This window comes from Cyprinus carpio, chromosome A3 (genome assembly GCF_018340385.1).
Source record: "Cyprinus carpio isolate SPL01 chromosome A3, ASM1834038v1, whole genome shotgun sequence".
NCBI classification, from domain to species: Eukaryota; Metazoa; Chordata; class Actinopteri; order Cypriniformes; family Cyprinidae; genus Cyprinus; species Cyprinus carpio.
The window spans coordinates 30,256,493-30,274,456 of NC_056574.1; the positions used below are offsets into that span (position 1 = coordinate 30,256,493).

At 37.0% G+C, this 17,964-nt stretch overlaps 1 protein-coding gene across 2 annotated transcripts in view; it reads right to left on the minus strand.

Moving 5' to 3' along the window:
* LOC109049134 (E3 ubiquitin-protein ligase SMURF2) overlaps nt 1-17,964 on the minus strand; it is a 52,209-nt gene that overhangs the window by 5,432 nt on the left and 28,813 nt on the right. For both annotated transcript variants that reach the window (XM_042729276.1, XM_042729272.1), the window contains exons 5-16: nt 16,229-16,294; nt 14,705-14,789; nt 14,421-14,504; nt 11,950-12,152; nt 10,616-10,700; nt 9,308-9,466; nt 9,127-9,171; nt 6,354-6,552; nt 2,543-2,646; nt 1,987-2,101; nt 1,716-1,894; nt 493-630 (exon numbers count right to left, since the gene is read on the minus strand). In XM_042729276.1, coding sequence (XP_042585210.1) covers nt 493-630; nt 1,716-1,894; nt 1,987-2,101; nt 2,543-2,646; nt 6,354-6,552; nt 9,127-9,171; nt 9,308-9,466; nt 10,616-10,700; nt 11,950-12,152; nt 14,421-14,504; nt 14,705-14,789; nt 16,229-16,294 — 1,462 coding nt within the window. The remainder of the gene's footprint in view (nt 1-492; nt 631-1,715; nt 1,895-1,986; nt 2,102-2,542; nt 2,647-6,353; nt 6,553-9,126; nt 9,172-9,307; nt 9,467-10,615; nt 10,701-11,949; nt 12,153-14,420; nt 14,505-14,704; nt 14,790-16,228; nt 16,295-17,964) is intronic.

The window sequence follows — 17,964 nt, forward strand, 5'->3', positions numbered from 1 at the left end:
CAGTCTGGGCATTCTGGCTGCTCAAATCCGATTTCAAATAGTCTTTTACATCACTTTTAACATGACACAACACACAATGATAACATCAAAACCGGGGACAGAAATGATGAAAGTATTCATAATGTATTCAAACGAAGCTGAAGCCAGCCCTGACTACAAAACAGAACATCACAATATGTACTAGTCTACTCCATTTTTATATTTTTAGCTTATTTGGAGAGCGAGATGATGCACCTCTGCTTTTCCTGCATCTGTTTTGAAAGCCTCGTCACATACGTGGGTACTTCTACGTCATTACCAAAGCAACCCATGCAGATAGGTTGGTCATGTCTGGACACACAAATCTGATTTGATACACTTGCAATTAATAGTGTCTGCCTGAAAAGATCTGATCTGAGAAAAGTCAGATTTGCCTGCAGTCTGAACAACCCTAATGATATCTGCAGAGACACATTAGACAGGGAGGAGGAAGCAGCTGAAGTCCACACTCACCTCACATACTCCTTCTTGGTGTCCTGGGTGACAGGGATGCTCTTGCCGTTGGGTTTGAGCTCGTGCTGAATGATCTCTCCGTATGCATTGTGTTCGACGCAGAACGTGTGGTCCAGCACCCCAGTGATGTCATTATCTCTAAACACAGACATAAAAGAAAAAATAATCATTCGAAGATTAATTATGCATGCATTAATATATATTAAATTTTATAACAATTTTAATTAAGTTAATTCATTTTAATATTAAATGCACTATTCCATTAATTGCAGGACTAATTTGAGTGATTTGACGAAGGCAAAAGTTTTTTTTTTGTCAACTATTCATATATCTATGGTAGCATAAACTCTCTGAATCTACTTTAATTCCACCTTGAAAGCAGAAAATGTGTTTTGCAATTCAACATGCTGCAACAACTGCTGCTTCCTTCTCTTATTTTCTTGACAAGAATTGTGCTTATTTAGATGCAGAACGTCTTTATGACCACATCAAATGGGAGACATTCAGACACGCACTCAAACTTCAACTCAGTGCCAGGCGCTAGTCAAACAAGCACGGAAAAGGTACAAGTGACGAGGAAGCTTCAGTGAACTGCGGTCAGATGAGATGTTGTCATATGTCAGTAAAAACCAATATAGCCGTTAAACTGTGCTCGTAGCACAAATATGGCAGGAAGTGCTGTATTATATTAAAGTGCTATATCACATTAACACGCAAATGAAACTGCGAGCATGCAATGTTGTAATTATGTCATCAGTTAAGTCATGAAGTTACCAAAAAAAGTGGTTTTGGTTAAAATGGTTAAATATAAATGGTTAAATATTAGGGAAAAAAACTATTTCCTAGAGAGAGCAGTAATATTGGTATCAGTGATAATCACCTTCAGTTATAAAAAAAGATGTCACTAAACAAATATCAAAATATATACTGTCTTTATGTTGTTTTAACATTCATTTGAAGATTGAATGTGAAATTACTGCATTATAAAAGTATATTTAAAAACTTTAATGTTAGGTGGGATTAATCGCGATTAATTTTTTTTTTTTTATCGAGTGACAGCGCTAATATATATTTACTTATATTATACAGCACAGACATATTATCATGCATCATTCCAGAGCCTCTTTTTCTGAAAATACAGAGGCAGAGTAATAACTGTATTACAGTTCATTTCTGAGTGTATATTATACAGTGCTATAGAAGGACGTATAAAGCACACTGACAGGATCCAGACGAGGCTGTTGTGGAGATCTGGATCCACTGACTCCATGTCGTCCAGAGTGATGGGTTTCCCCAGCAACTGCTTGTAAAAGGGCAGAGTGAAGCCTCCGTCTATGTAGTGACCGTGGAAAACAGCCATTCCCATAATCCTCCCCACAAAGTGGAAATAGGACAAATGCTCCTAAAAAAACAACAAAACAAAAAAGATGAGTGTTTTTTGGAAAATACTAGCATTTGTCTGAGTAAATGGGAGCTCATGAGGAAGCCACTTACAGGATTAACGGCAGAGTCCGGGTTGATCTGTAGCGTGTAGATGTCATCTCGTGAATACTGGAACAGTCCATAGTATGGATTTAACATCTCATGTGACAGCAAGTATAACCACTCCCTATGACACAAACACGCATAATGGCACAAATTATTGACAGACATTCAGTCTATCATGGCCCACTGTGACTTGTTACACTCTAATTCTACCACTAGATGGACACACAAGCGTTCAAAGACAGCAGGAAACTGCATTCATAACCCATTTTACTTCCCTGTTGTGATATATTCATTAGCGAAATAGGATATCATTCAAAAATGTATTCCAGGAGTTGATTTTATCCATTGGGAATTGATTGCATTGTGGAAAATGATAACAGATGGTTCATCAGTGAATAGTTACATATTACTGAAATTATATTACAAAGACATGTTTTTCTTTTTAATAATGTTCACAGATGAATCATTAACACAAATGTGTTAAGAAAGAAAAATGGGGCCAATTCTGATTTCATGCTCAGCATCAAGCTTTAGGTTTTGTGTCTCGGTGTCAAACTCATACCTTGCGACTCCACCATAGTCGAGACCTTCCTCTCCTCTGAACTTGACCATCAACCTCTTCCACAGGTCCTTCGGCCTCATCTTCATCACCTGCCGATATGATTCCTAAAGAAACAGTGGAGATGTGGTGTTAAAATATAAGAAAGGTTACAGACGTTTGTAAGAATGCAAGTCATCCATACGGTCATATTTAAATTAAGATGTAAAGTTCACACTAAGGGCATAGTAACTGATTTGACAAACTAGTTTCAGACTTATTTAGCTTTATATAACCGTTAAGTGCAGTAAACAACTTTCTTTGAATATAAGCCCATTTTTTTTGCTATATATTTGTTTCTTTCATTTTTTTAGTTTTTAAGTTTTAGTAATTTTGTCATGTGTCCTTGTCATTTTTTAGTTTTATTCATTTATTTTTATATCATAATGCCTATATATGTTTTATTCAATTTGATTTCAGTTTCAATTATTTTAGGACATCAAGTTAAGTTTTATTTCAGTTAATGTTTGAGACAACAAAAAGTTTTTTTATGGTTTTAGTTTTGGTTAACTATAATAAGCCTGGTATATGCAGAAACCAAAAAAAAATACATTTTAATAAATAATTAAAAATACATTAACTAATCAAGGACAAAAAATTATAATAAAATAAATAGGAAACAAAACTAACTAATGTAATACAATTCATTTGCCATTTTTCCCATCTGATCGTAATTCTGTAAATCTTTTGAGAGAAAGTTTCATTTGATTTGATTTCGCACTTCAACTGTGCTTAATGTGTACACAAATCTGCATTACTTAAGCTGTAATTTAGCAACCACTTATGCTGCAAACAGCTCTTGGAGGTGTGTCAATTTATTACAGTTGATCTGTCATCTTAGAACCTTGCCAATAAATTCAAAAGAACCCAAACTCGTGCGAAGGGTTCATATAACCGATGTTTACGGTCGGAGTCGTCCGTGGGGAGAGAGCGCAGCATGTTGGAATGCAGCATCCAGAAATGTCTGTGTGCATCCAGCTCAACACCCATAAACACTTAAAACAGATGACCAAACAGACCAAACGCACAGACCAAAAATCACTTCAAGCTGAGCGAAGAGAGAGGGGGGTATGAATGTTTTTCCAACAGGCCCGAGATGGGGCTCAGAAACGTGTGCAGTACACGTCACACACATTAGCTGAACTCAGCATGCTGATGAAGTTTAACCTCGTGTTTGATGCATTATGGCTTTTTCCACACGTAAACTGATTTGTGGCTAACATCCAGCAGATCTCAAAAGCCTTTACAGTAAAGGTTAACCAGGTCTTTTGGGCTTGTTCAGCACTATTAAAAGGCTAGTTCAGAGGCTCGGACAGGTGTTACTGGGGCAACTAACACCCTCAAACGACAACATCTGCCTCCATGCTGACAGCACTTCTCAGAGATGACAACTGAGTCAACGTCAATGTGGATTCTGCTGCTGTGTGATTGGTTGAGAGGTTGCAGGGGTAGGCAAAAAAACAAGACAATAAAAACAGCCCAACGAAATGAAGAAATGCGAGTTTTACTTATTTTGGCTAGAGGTCGACCGATATATCGGTTTTGCCGATTAATCGGTACCGATAGTTGATTGCTGGAACAAACGGTTATTGGCAAAAATCCATCCCGATAGTTTTCCAGGTTGTGTCCATTGCTGGAGCGGCTGAGAAGGGTCTGTTTTCATTATACAGTGGTTGAAATCACTGACAGCACGTGCTATTTGTTTAGACTCGTGATGCTGCACGCTGAACAGAGCGAGAAACTTCAGACCCGGATTTAAATGCAGCTGACAGAAAATCCTGCCGCGCCACAGAGCACCATTCACATAGTTTTCCATTAAATTACATTATATTTGCCCCGAATCATTGTTAATGTGCATAGTGAATTGTATATTGAGCATTTTCACCTAAACTTTTGGCTTTCAGTGGCTCTAATAAAGTCTGTATGCTTCATTTATAGAGCTATAATATTGATCGCTCTTTCCATTTGCTCCGTTTTTTAAACACTGAACTTCAAACTTATCTATGCCTCATTGTTCATTCTTGAAGTAAACTTGTGTCTGTTCGGTCATTAAATAAACTGTTTTAGACTGCTGCTCGAGTTGAACTGCGTCTGCAGTGTGTGTGATACCGGTGAGTTCTCCTAGACTCAGCGCTGCTCTTTTATTTTGATTAGATAATCATTAAGTGTTGAGAAGAGGCAGGATTGGGATGGTAAAAAAGAGCATTAGGTGGGATTGACCCTTGTGCCACATAGATTATACGAGCGTCAAGACTCCTAAAACCAGAAACAAAGCAACAAGATGAATTTAATGAAATTTAGAGAGGTTAATGCCTTTTTTATTTGTCAATTAAATAAAAAATAAACTTAATTAGGTAAAAGATACTTTTTCCCTTAGATTACGCTATGAAAAATACTGTAATTTCGTTTACTGAGTAAATGTATTTTTTTTTATAATGTTGAGATATTTTTTACAGGAAAAGACAAGAAGAGACAAAAATACTGAAGATGAGATTTTAATGGCATCTCTGATTTGAGCATCATTAGCTAAAACAGCTGTAGAGTTGGTAAGTTAAAATTGATGAATTGATTCAAAGCTCTGATTTAATGATTCATTTGCATCACCATCAGAATGCTCAAGGAAGTCTCTATATCATATTTTTAATATTTTAAAATGTCTTTGTAATATATTTGTAGGTAAATATTGTTATTACTATGTTTTTGTTATGCTGGTGCATAAAAAACAAATATGATTCAATATTATTCCTAGTGTGCCTACTTGGTTACAGTGGTTGTTTGGTTGATATGGTGCTTTCTCTGATTGACAAAAAAACCTCTTAAGTACATCAATTTCTACAATGTTCAAAAGTTACGTGTCGGTAAGATTTAAAAAAAAAATGTTTTTGAAAGAAGTGTCTTGAAATGGTAAAATGTCCACCCAAGGCTGCATTAACTTGATCAAAAATACAGTAAAGACAGTAACATTGTGAAATATTATTACAATTTAAAATAACTGTTTCCATGTAAATATATTTTAAAATGTAATTTATTCCTGTGATACAGGGCTGAATTTTTAGCTCCAGTCTTCAGTGTCACCTACAATTTGTTTCAGGAGTATTTGATGAATAGAAACTTTAAAAGAAAAGCATTTATTTGAAATAGAAATCTTTTGTAACATAGCAAATGTCTTTGTCACTTTTGATCAATTTACTGCATCCTTGCTGAATAAAAGTACTTATTTTCTTTAAATAAATATTTCAAATGTATTTCCTGAATATTTACTGCTGTATCTTCCTTTTAAGTAGTGTTTCTCAACGGCCCGTTGGGCCCAGTGTAGTAGTGTTAGTGTTAGCTGCTAGTTTACCGCTTCTAGACTAGACGGCATATCATTTCTCTCACAAACTAAAATCTCTTCTGGAAAAATGCTGCTGTGGATATATTCTAAACAGAATTTTTTTTTTATCAAGTCTCTTTAAATTTGAGGCAACAGGGTATATCAGATCTCAACATCACCAAAGCTGTCACAATGAAAATCACCAACATGCTTAAAGACCCCGTACTTCACTGTCTTTTTGATCAATGTAATGGATCCTTGAATTAAAGTAATTTCTTAAAAATGGTAATGACTCTGTAAATATAACAACAGTCCTCATTATAACTTTAATATTCAGTGAAGACAATTGGACTATGTTTTATTTGATGGGGGGCGGTGAGGGACCTGGATAATGGGTGTTGGGTGCTGGCTCAAAAAAGGTTGAGAATCACTGCTTTAAAGTAAAATAGTCCAGGGTCTCACCTCAAATATCTCCTCACGCGAGACCTCGATACGGCAGTGTCCCGCCTGCGGTTGCTGCTGGGACAGCTCCTGTCTCAGGATTTTCAGTTTCTGCACCAGATCTCGCTTGTACTTGGGCACCGTGAGACATTCAGGGTCCTCTGGGAGATTTCCGGGAGACACGACAGACTGAGCCTGCTCCTTCAGCTGTCCGGGACGACTGCGGAGAAAGAGCGAGGGGAAAAGAAGAAACGGGGGTAATAAAATGAGATGAAATGTTCTGTCAACATGCATGCACAAACACTGAAGCCTGACCCCTTCTTCACCCCTGATGCCAGAGCAGCGTCCTCCTTCAAGTGCCAACTCACAGGTATGTGTCACGCCAGCACCACACAAAAAAGAGCTTCCAAATACATGAAATGACACGAGTTCACTTCACAAGCTCCAACATGGTCCTGAACTGAAATATAATACTGAATACACAGTCAGCCCAAAACACTGGACATTTCTGAACAATTAACGACACTTCAAATGTTTAAATGTCACTGCATTAAATTACAGAATGACAAACGATGTGGCCTCTGCAAACAAATTCAGTGCTAGACAAATAAAGATGGAGCGAGACACATTCTTTAATATCAACACACACACTCACTTCACAGCCGCTCTCAGACTCTCATTCATCCATGTGACACGGCTCCTCACACTCGTTCCCTGTCTGCACGTGACCCACATTCCTCAAATATTCCCTTCCTCCTGTTCGTTTTCCTTGACACGCAGAAACTCACTTCTCTTCCTGCTGTATTTAAAGGACTTAATAACTGGTCTAAGATCTGGTTTGAATCTGAATCAATATAAACACAGACAGTCTAGATGGGTTCTTCTTACTGCTGCTTTGAGCATTAAAAAGTGCATTATCCTAACTTTGATTCATGGGTATGACAAATAGTGATATCTGAGAAGATAAGGCGGAAATCTAGAAGAAATCTTGTTCAAAACCACGATCACTTTTTTACTGTAACCCATTAGTGACCCTTGAAATGCTGGATGTGGATCAAGAGGGTGGATCCATCAGAAGACAACAGCAACTCAAGCATGCACACACGCACAGCCACACACACACACATGCATGACCATCACCCACCCACTCCAAGCTTTCATCACGCACTTAAAATTACCGACTGATCGTGAGATCATGAACCCATCAAGGTTGAGAGGAAAGCACACAGCAGAGGATTTTTCCCTGATGACAGAGAGGTGAGATTTTCTGCGCTGATATAAGGCAGATGTTTTGACAGATATCCACATAATCTGTCTGATGCCTTTTCCAAAACTGAAACTAGTGCAGCGCCAGGAACCTTTAGACTGACTCACTTTGACAGTTAGTTTGCTTGATGGATGACGTCTCAATGCAAATGATCTGCTCCAACCGTAGTCTGGCATCTCTTTGTGGAAAACATGGCGATGCCATATAAAATCAAAATCTAGGTTATGAACATACTGTGATTCTGTCGTGTGGTATATTGCACAGTTTTGTTGCTCTATTATCTGCATTACATTCATAGCTCATTAAGTTTCAGGAAAATAATTTTGGAAATAATGACCTAAAGCTACAGAACATTTCGGACTTGCTCTGAAAGTTAGACTCTCATGTGAAAAATGCTGCTTCTTGCTGTACTACTATACAGTATCATGAGGTTGCTACGCGGTTGCTAGGGTGTTTTCTCACAGGATAACTGGTTGCCCTAAATTTCATGAAACATAAACATGATGATAATTGTAATGCTATAAGCTCTTCAGTGAAAAAACTAGTAAACAAATATTTATTTGGGATAATCAAATAACTAAATATCCCTTGTACTATTATCAAAAAGCTTATAAAACGAAAAAAGGCATGTTTACATAATGTTTTGTAATTGTGTCTTTCTTCCTCCTCCTTTTACAAATATCATGCATGTCTGAGTCATATATATTAAGTAGTATTCTTTTTAATTTAATCTGGGAAAAAGGTCAAAATATCTGATATTAAAACAACAAAAACTTTGATGGATATGTTTTTTTTTTCAAATATATATTTTTTCAAGTATTTTTAATATATAATATCAATATTTGAAAATTGTTAACCACCAAATAAAAGAAAATTGGCTTCATTTAATAGACAATTAATACAAAAACAGATTATGCCAAGTTATGGTATGAGTAACATTTTCTCACAACTATTTCTTTTCTTTTAAACTACTTGATCTTTTAAAGTATTACCTTGTTTCTCTTTTTCTATTTGTACCTTACCTTTATTTGTTTTCTCTATTTCATACTTTTCGGGTGATAACTACACCTGCTTGGTCGATAGGTTTGGATTTGAAAGATTATTAAAAAAAAAAAAAAAAAGTGTTACATTTTTAATAAATACTGCAAAATGTAGTTTAAATATTAGGAATGGTCATTGAAAAGTCATACTGATCTATAAAGGGAGATGCTTCATATTGTGAAAAGATGCTATGCAGGTGCAACCATTCATTTGCGAGCTCCTACGTGAACCGATATTCCCCGACTTGTGAGATTTCACCCATGCATGCCGTACCCCACCAAATATTCTTGTTACTGCAAGAACAACATGAAGTGGGAAGACGGAATGTGGGACACGTCCTTTGATCTGTCAGGACAGGAAAAGAGAAACTCGAGCTCTCCCCATTAATGCATTCCTCTGGCTCACAAGACACACACGCATACATGTGCATGCAGATAAATTATAAATAAAATGCTCTGACTGCAGAGACTCCGATTAATTCCTTACCTGCTCTGAGCCTCAACAGCGGCACGGGAGCCATTCGGACTGGGACTGTTAGAATAAACGTGAAACACGACGAGATGAGACTTCAGCAATTCCACAATGCACATTTCAGGGCCATTTCATGTCTCTATTTTCTAGGTTACATGGCGACTGGTTCCTTCTTAGGATGCTGAGACTGACTCACTTTAGGACGAGGTGCAGGTTAGCGGAGAGACGCGGGTCTGTGAATTGTGTGGTTCGGTTGTTGTGGTCCACAAAGTACACGCGCCCGGTGGCTGTGTTTCTTATCTCCCAGCCTGGAGGCAACGGGCCCAACTCCTCACAGTTCACATTACTGAGATCCCTGCAGAAAGAGAGGCAGATGCAAATCATTACAGGTTCATTTTAGTAATATGGTTATACCATATTATGATTATTGTGATCATAATACTATCATTGTTATGATTTTTATTAGCTGTTTATGAGCTCGTGCCCACAGAACATTAGTTTTCTCCTTGTTGAGATGATAAATTACTATGATACTTTAATTATAATATTACCTGTATTGATTGTATTTTATAGTTATAATATTATTATATTAATTAAAATTTTTCAAAGACACTGGCTTATTCTTTAGCTGGATGATTCATCAGCATAGTAAGTTTCATTTTACAGAGTTGATTTTTAATACAATTATTTTTTATTTTATTATTTAATTAAAAAGATGATTTATTGCTTTTTTCTATACATGTAGGACACATTACATTTATTAATATAATAATATAATTTAATATCAAACTGATTTATATCATGATAATTCTGATGTTCTAGTGGAAATGATATTGGTGGAAATGAAAATGCCTAGTATTCATAAAATAGCACTAAAAAATATAGATTAACTATATTTTAACATGCTCCTTAGACTGAAGTTCAAGTAAACGCGTGGAGGGGAAGACAAAAACAACAAGAACAAAGTGAGAAAACAGATAAAACAAAGATCAAAATGACAAAGTAAAAAAAAAGAAAAGACAAAGCAAGCTCCAGGGATGCTGCTTTCAGGCTTCTGCCAAACATCATCAAACTAATAGAGCAAAAAATGTGCAGCACTGCACAAATGTTCAATGTCAACTCTCAACAGACGAGAAAAATAACTGTAGCCCGCCCTCATTTTTTCAATCATGTTCTGCTCTCAGATAAATGGCAAGCAGCTTTCCCTACACAAACAGTGGCTAAACAGTCTCCGCATATTTCCAAGTTTCTCCAAGTTCACGTCTTCTCAGTTTTTGTCCAAACCAGTTAACAGCATTGAGCTTCAAGACAATTTTTTTTTTCTTGCACATAGTAATATCTCATTGGTCAAAAAACCCTAGCTATATATTACACATTAATGTTTTGATTTTGTCACTAAAAATTATGCATGTGGTTAGGACAAGGCACAAGTTAAAGAGGTTAAACAAGTTAAATAATTCAAACAGTACTAAACGTGTAAAATACACAAAGGTAAAGGAGGTACCTGGGCACTCTGGGGTCGTGCCACGTGCTGACGCCCGTCTGCGTGTGCAGGAAATAGACCTGACCCTGCTGCGTGGTCCTTTGCTCTGTGAACAAACACCAGGGGGCACCATCGGTCATTCACAATGTGGAAAAAATGACAAGCGGCTTGAACACAATCAGTGTTTATCAGCTTATGTGTGTTTGTGTACAGTAGTAATACTTTCATTCCTTCTGATCCAGCACTGTAAACTATGACCACATCACACAAATTAATCAACATGAAGAGAAAACAATGGCTAAATATTATCAATAATGGCACATTTTTATGTTGTCTAATGAAAGGAATTCACAGAATGTTATCAATTTATTTAATCTTTTAAAATACAACAAATAACTTGCAAAAAATATAGCATTTTTATTTACAGAACTATATACTTTATTTACATAATTATACACTGTATAAATAAAAACGGATGGAGAAATACCTTGGTTGCATGATTTTCCTTAATACTACAAAATATTAGTAGAATAATTATTAATAATGCGATTTAGTAAAACATTGCATTTATTATTATTACATTAAAAAGTACATTCTACTATACAACAGTAATACACTTTTGTCAATGACTTCAAGTTAAACCAAGCTTTTATTCTGGTGGTTTGTCCTGAATACCTTTGAGTTTCTGCGTGTATTTTCAGATTTTTTATCAAATAAATTGGTGAAATGTTTGTGAACTCTCAGAGCAGCTCTGGAGATGAAATTCACGAAACTGTAGATGATGAAAACTCTATGGCCAGAGTATGTAAAGCAGACGAAACCAGATTGTCAAGATGTAGGCTAAATAGCAGGACAATACTTGAAAGTTTATTATTAATAGTGAATTTAATTATTTATGACGTTTATTGATACATCACCCAACCAATCTCAAAGTCCCTCTTCCACACATGTACTTGACCTTCATCTCATGTCTACAGACCTACATTCAGATACTTGAGCAGAGGAGAGCACACAGAGCTCTGTTTAACCTGTTTCTGTAACCTCTGCCCTTCTATAATCTCTCCACAGACTCACACACATGCACACAGACATAGCAGGATTTCCAGGTCACCCGTCTGACCCTGCAGCTGGCGCTGACGGCACGTCGGAGATATTTCAGATGAGTTCCTTGTCTACAGCTCTAGAGACATTTTAATTACTCCTGCTGCAGCACAAATTTCCAGCGCAAGTGCATGTGTGTGTGTGCGTGCACAAAACTCACAACTTCAGAGTGTGTGTTGCAGGGTGTATTTTTGACCTTTGCAAGCTGGCCAGTATTAATGGAAGAACTGATGCGTGTGTGTGTTTGAACGAACCGTATCCCTCGGGCAGGTCGGGCGGTGTGTGTAGGTGAGTTCTGCTCATGTAGTTTCTGTGTCTCTGAGAGCGAACCCTTCGCTCCTGCACCCGGGGGTCATCCACAGGTACGCCTGCTGCCCCGTTGGGCGTCATGATGGGCGTGTTCTCATCCACAATGCAGCTGAGTGGCCGGCCGGGGCTCGAGTACTCGGATGCAGGCCTGTGTGTGAAAGAGCAAATGAGAACATGAGGGAAAACAGGCTACATTAAAACCCAACCCAAGCTTCCCAAGCAAAGTTTTAAATGCAAAGTTTCGAATAAAAAGTTTTAAGTCCCTTTTTAAAATAAAAAATCTTAGTTCTTGAAAGAACCTTCTAGTTTTCAGGTTGAGTTTTTTTTTTCTTCCTAAATTACAAATTGAAATCAAGTCTATTTCCACGGTAGTTTCCAAACTGTTTGGACTTTGCTGGCAAAAAAAAACTAGAAAAGAATACAAAAGTATATTTAAAATCCCTCAATAGATAAATAAATAAGTTGGTTTGCTGGTCTTGGTTTAAAATTGTCTTTCAGTCTGGCTAAGCAGCGTGACCAGCTGAAAAACATCCAAAATCCCTCTAAAACCAGCCAATATTTAAGACTAGGACCAGCAAGTCATCTTAGCCTGGTCCCTCCTATCCAACAAAACCACCTTGAAGTCAGTGACCTGGACAGTCATTTAGGAAAGCCAAAATGCCATGATCTTTTAAGACTTTATTTCAGTCTGTAAACCATTGGCATCTCTAACAAAAAAACATTTCTGAAAAACATCCCTGTATCCTTCTAACACCAGCCAGCCTGTTTCAGAAGGATCATGTAACAATTTGGTTGCTCTGCTGGGTTACAGATTCATATTAAAACAGCACAAACAGATATTAGCTGTGGAAACCCAAGCACACAATAGTGTGACCTTTTGGTGTGAGGTTCAAATCGCAGTAGTACAAAATGTACAGGTGCTTTGGATACTAAATGAATAATGCAACTGTGTCAGCGCCCTGCAGTCTCCGTAGACAAACACTGGCAAGCGGAGCCGTGAGGAGCCGAGTGACTTTCAACGTGACAAAGTCACAGACCTGCAACAGACCTCTCCAAACAAGGGAGTGCATTTCTGTCCGGCTCCGGCTGCCCAGGTTGACCGTGACTGCTGTTATTGTGAAGTGAAAACATCTAAGTGCAAAAGCAGCTCAGCCGTGAAGCGTCTGGCAACACAAGCTCAACGAACGAGGACAGAGTGCTGAATCATGTAGCGCATAAACACAGCCTGTACTCGCTTTCAATATTCCCTCTGTTCCACACGGTGTCAACACATCAGAGGTTCAACACGGCCTTTGGAAACAACGTCTGTATGAAACTGATGTTTTAATAGCTTCCTTGGCTGTGAATTGTAATGCGTACTGCACACTAGGACTAGTCGGCCAGTGTTGACACAAAACCTCACTAACGTACTTCTGGCTGAATTGAACCAAATCCCCACAGGTATACGGCAATGTAGGAAAAACTAGAAAAATAGAGAATGCAGAGTAGAAACAAAAGAGTATATGGGTGTTTCTTAAACTATGGGCACTTTTGGCTCAGTATTTGGAATAAACTGGGGGCTAATTTTATTGCTAGCATTTTATGCACCCTAAAAAACTGAATGAAAAAAATGTTTTCACACGTCTTGTATTTTTTGAGGTTTATTCAATGGTGTTGGAGACGCTGTCCTTGCTGTCCCGGGCTGAGTTTTCCAAATGCATCGTAAGCATCCTCGTAGAGACCAAAATGTTTGGGAAACGTAGTCCAGACCAACGTTTTTTCTAGATCTTCGTCTAGGAATGTTGTCTGGAATGTTTCTTGGTGTTTATGGTTGAGTGTTTCCTTAAAAATTCATGAAGTGGGGATGCTTCCTGACATGGCTTTGTATCTTTCAGCTGTGTTCTGGATAAATTTGTGTCAGTGTCTGCGATGGCAAAGAAGACGGATGTGGCCGACAGACATTTCCCTGTTGTGTGGTACATGGGTACTCTAACACAAAAACCACCCTCCTATTCAGCAAAACCACTTCAAACCCAATGACCTGGACAGTAATTAAGGCAAGCCAAAATGCCGTTATCCTACAAGACTCTGCTTCAGTCTGCAAACCATTTGAACATCTAACCAAGCTTAAAAAGAAAAAATACAATAAAGCAAATAACAAAAAATTTAAACAAAAATAAACAAAATTACAATAAAAAAAAAAAAAGAATGAAAATAAGAATAAATAAAACTGAAGTGAATAAGTTAAATATAAATAAAATAAAAAAGTAAAAAGGAATAAAAATAAGAAATAAATTACAATAAAATTTTTTTTAATAAAATAAAATAAAACAAAAGTAAAATTAAAAAAATAACAATAAAAATAAATGACAATAAAATAGAAATAAAACAGAATAAAAAGTGGACTGGGACTACAACAAAGGAAACCTGATCCCACCTGGTAGGTCTCTCCCACTGGGTGCTGCGTGTGATATGATTCAGATATTGGATCCGGCCAGATGCAGTTCTCCTCTCCTCCCAGCTGCAGAAAGAACACAAAGAGACATTCATACAGACGAACAGACAGACAGACACACACACACACACACACATGGTGCAGGAACAAACACAGGGGTTGGATAAGAACGTTGTCTGCTACCGTTCAGTATCTGCTAAAGATTAAACACTGTTATATATTTAAGCGCTCATTTATAGTTGCTTTTAAAGAGTTATTTCTTGTACCCATCAGGCAGGTCGTTGTCAAACAGACGACTGCAGTCCACCACTGGCCCTCCGCTGCCTATCCTGTCCCTGGACTGAAGACTAACTGTTGACACGAACACAAAAAAACAGGCTGTTAGAGGGGTCCCATCTGTGCAAGGTTGTAGTCTCATGGAATGACAGAGACTATGTGACAGAAATGTCAAGATGAGTGACATGCATTGCATAGATATTTTGCATATATAGTTTGCATATGTGTGTGTGTGTGTGTGTGTGTGCTATTCAAACGTATCAAAAATATTGGCAAAAAGTGTAATATTAGATACTGGTATAATCAAGGAATATGAAAAAATAACATTATTAACCCATATTGTCAAATACAGATTTTTAATTATCAATAAAAAATAATAATAATAATAATAAAAAAAAAAAAAATTATATACCCATTTAAAAAAAATAAATAAATAAGGGGTGTAATGGTTCAAGTTACTCACAATTCGGTTCAAATCACGGTTTTAGAGTCACAGTTTCTGTATGGTTCAATATGTGCTATGTTTAGGGAAAAAGGACTATATTGTCAAATATAAATAAAGAAAATAAGAACAAATAATCTAACTACAAGCAACAGCACAAATAAATACAACAGAGCAAAGATACAAATAAAATAAACAGTGCTTTTCAGGTTTTTTAGGTAGGTCTTACAGTTTTTAGGTACAGAAAAGTAATCAAATGTAAAATAACAATGCATATTTGACTGTAAAAAAAATTAAAGATGAATCCTTATTAAAGTTACAAAAGCTATTCAATAAAGAAAAATGATCAAACTCTAAGTCAATTCACGTATCAATAACATAATGAAAATGCTAAAACTTTAACCCAAAACAAATACACACAACGATACGGTTCGATATTTATGGGGAAAATAAAAACATCCCACCCCTAATACAAAAAGTGTGCAATGAGATAAATTTTGGGTTAGGGGTTTGTTTAAAGTGTTTAGCATAAGCTATAGTAATAGTAAAGCTTGCCTTAGGGATGGGGATAATAACTACTTGCTTAGTGCTTGAATGTAATCATGTGACTCAACAAAACACGTGTCGCAAATGTTGACGTGACATGAAGACATACAGACATATAAGAGGGTTGTTTAAACTCTCAGCAATGGGAAAGCATTCGTCTTCTGATGAATGGATGCTTGTAAAAACTGTGGTGTGGCTACGGGACATGAAACCCGGGGCGCAAATACATCACCTCCCCACAAAACTCTTTCTTGATGAAGAAAAAATGCGCTTCTAAGAGCATGAAAGAAAATCGCAATGGAATAGCTAAACGCAACATATAAATCATACAGAATGAGTGCCTTTTTCCTCCTTTGGTCCCAACCGAGTAAGGTTTTTAGGGCGTCAAAGGTAAATGTGTGGGTTTAACCATCATTAATGACAAGCTTTGAAGCTGGTGTGACTCATGGGATAAATGGCAGATGTGGCAAGGAGTGCAAATTCCTGACAGGTCAATTCCTTGGAACCAGCAAAGCTTGTGACTCACCAACTATCTGTCCCCGCACAGTATCGCTGTCATTAGGCCCCAACTTGTTCAAGTCCAAACGCTGATCTGTAAATGAATGAAAGAGGGGAAAAAGAAAAAAAGGTTGAGAAAAAGTTCACTTGAGAAACCAAGGAGCCTGCATGGCGTTTGTGTCACAACCTCTGACCTCCTCACTCGACGAACCATCTGACACTTAAAAAACTGCCTAAAACGCTCCACATTTCATGTGTTAGGTCACATACACTGCAGTGTGCTGTGTGTGTGGGTGTATACACAGAGGCTGCTTTATTCCTCTCAGACTGTAGATGTGCTGATAGGAGGGAGACGCTTCCAGAAACACGCTGAGGCTCTCTGTCATTGCCGGAAAGAGGGAGACAGGAATAACAAGTAGCCTGCAGACATTAGAGAGGCCACTATCTGTTCTCACTCTCTCACACACACACACACACACACACACACACACACACACACAGTCAGATCAGGACGCACAGCTAGACTAAACAGGACTGGAGGAGCATTCACCCATCCCAACACACTCGACTCACATTTAAACCCCTTCATATGGTCAAACAACGGCGTAGGTGATTTAAAAAAAATAAAAAATAAAAAAATAAAACATTTACTATTATTTTACTACTATTATTTTAATATACTATACCATACTATCAAATAAAACAAACCGTACTATTGACAAATATTGACATAGCAGTTACAGGCACATTGTGCAGTTTTATAATTTTATTTTAATTAAAAAATGCTGGGCAATACCGATAAGTGATATATTGATATACACTATATATTTTTGAACAAGTAATACTGTATAAAAAATACAATCCTATACATCAAAACAATATATTATTTTATTTAATATTAATAAAAATAAAAAAAAAAAACATAAACTGAAATAGACAAAAACAACATAGGAACTTCTGGAAATGATATATATCAGTGTTTCCCACAGACTTACACTCTATGTGTGGTGGCACTTCCCCCGGGGGAAATATACATGTATATAATGTAAATATAAAACAGCAGACGGCTGATTTAAAATGCAAATTCACTCTCTGCCAGCAGGAGGTGCTTTAGGAGCAGCAGAAATAGCGGTTTCCCCAGTAATCGCTGTAAACAAAGCAGCGCTGAGCTCATAAACGCTGCTTTATCAGGCGTTATAGGAAAGATGAAATGAAAATGACATCAAAACTTTTCAGAAGACAATTTGTCCCATTCAAAAAAACAACAACATACATTTATATAAAAACACCCATGGTGCGTTTTGACTTTGAATCGTGCAGTGCTCATGTTTATTCAACAAAGTCAAAGCCTTTTAGAAAATCTATTTGTGTGTATGGGAAACCCTGTATATGTTTTTTTTTTCTATTTAAAATACATCGAAATATATGAAGAGTTATGCAATATCGTGTTCATAATCGCAGATGAGTCACATTCGATTATGAACGCGATAAGTGTTTTTATTAATACCATTAATGTTTTTGCTTATACAGCGTATAGCACTAGTCAACTAAATGAATGTAACATGGCAAAGATGAACGCACTTTTGGAAGTTGAATGTAAGGGAAATATAATTTTGGAATTTCTGTGGTCTAATGTGATGTTGTTCATGTATGTTCATAATGAAATTTTCTTTTATTGTTGCAATTAATTTATAGGATTAACAAGATGACCCGTTGAATTCATTTTGGGAGCGATGACTGATTGAATGTATTTTTAGTCCAGAA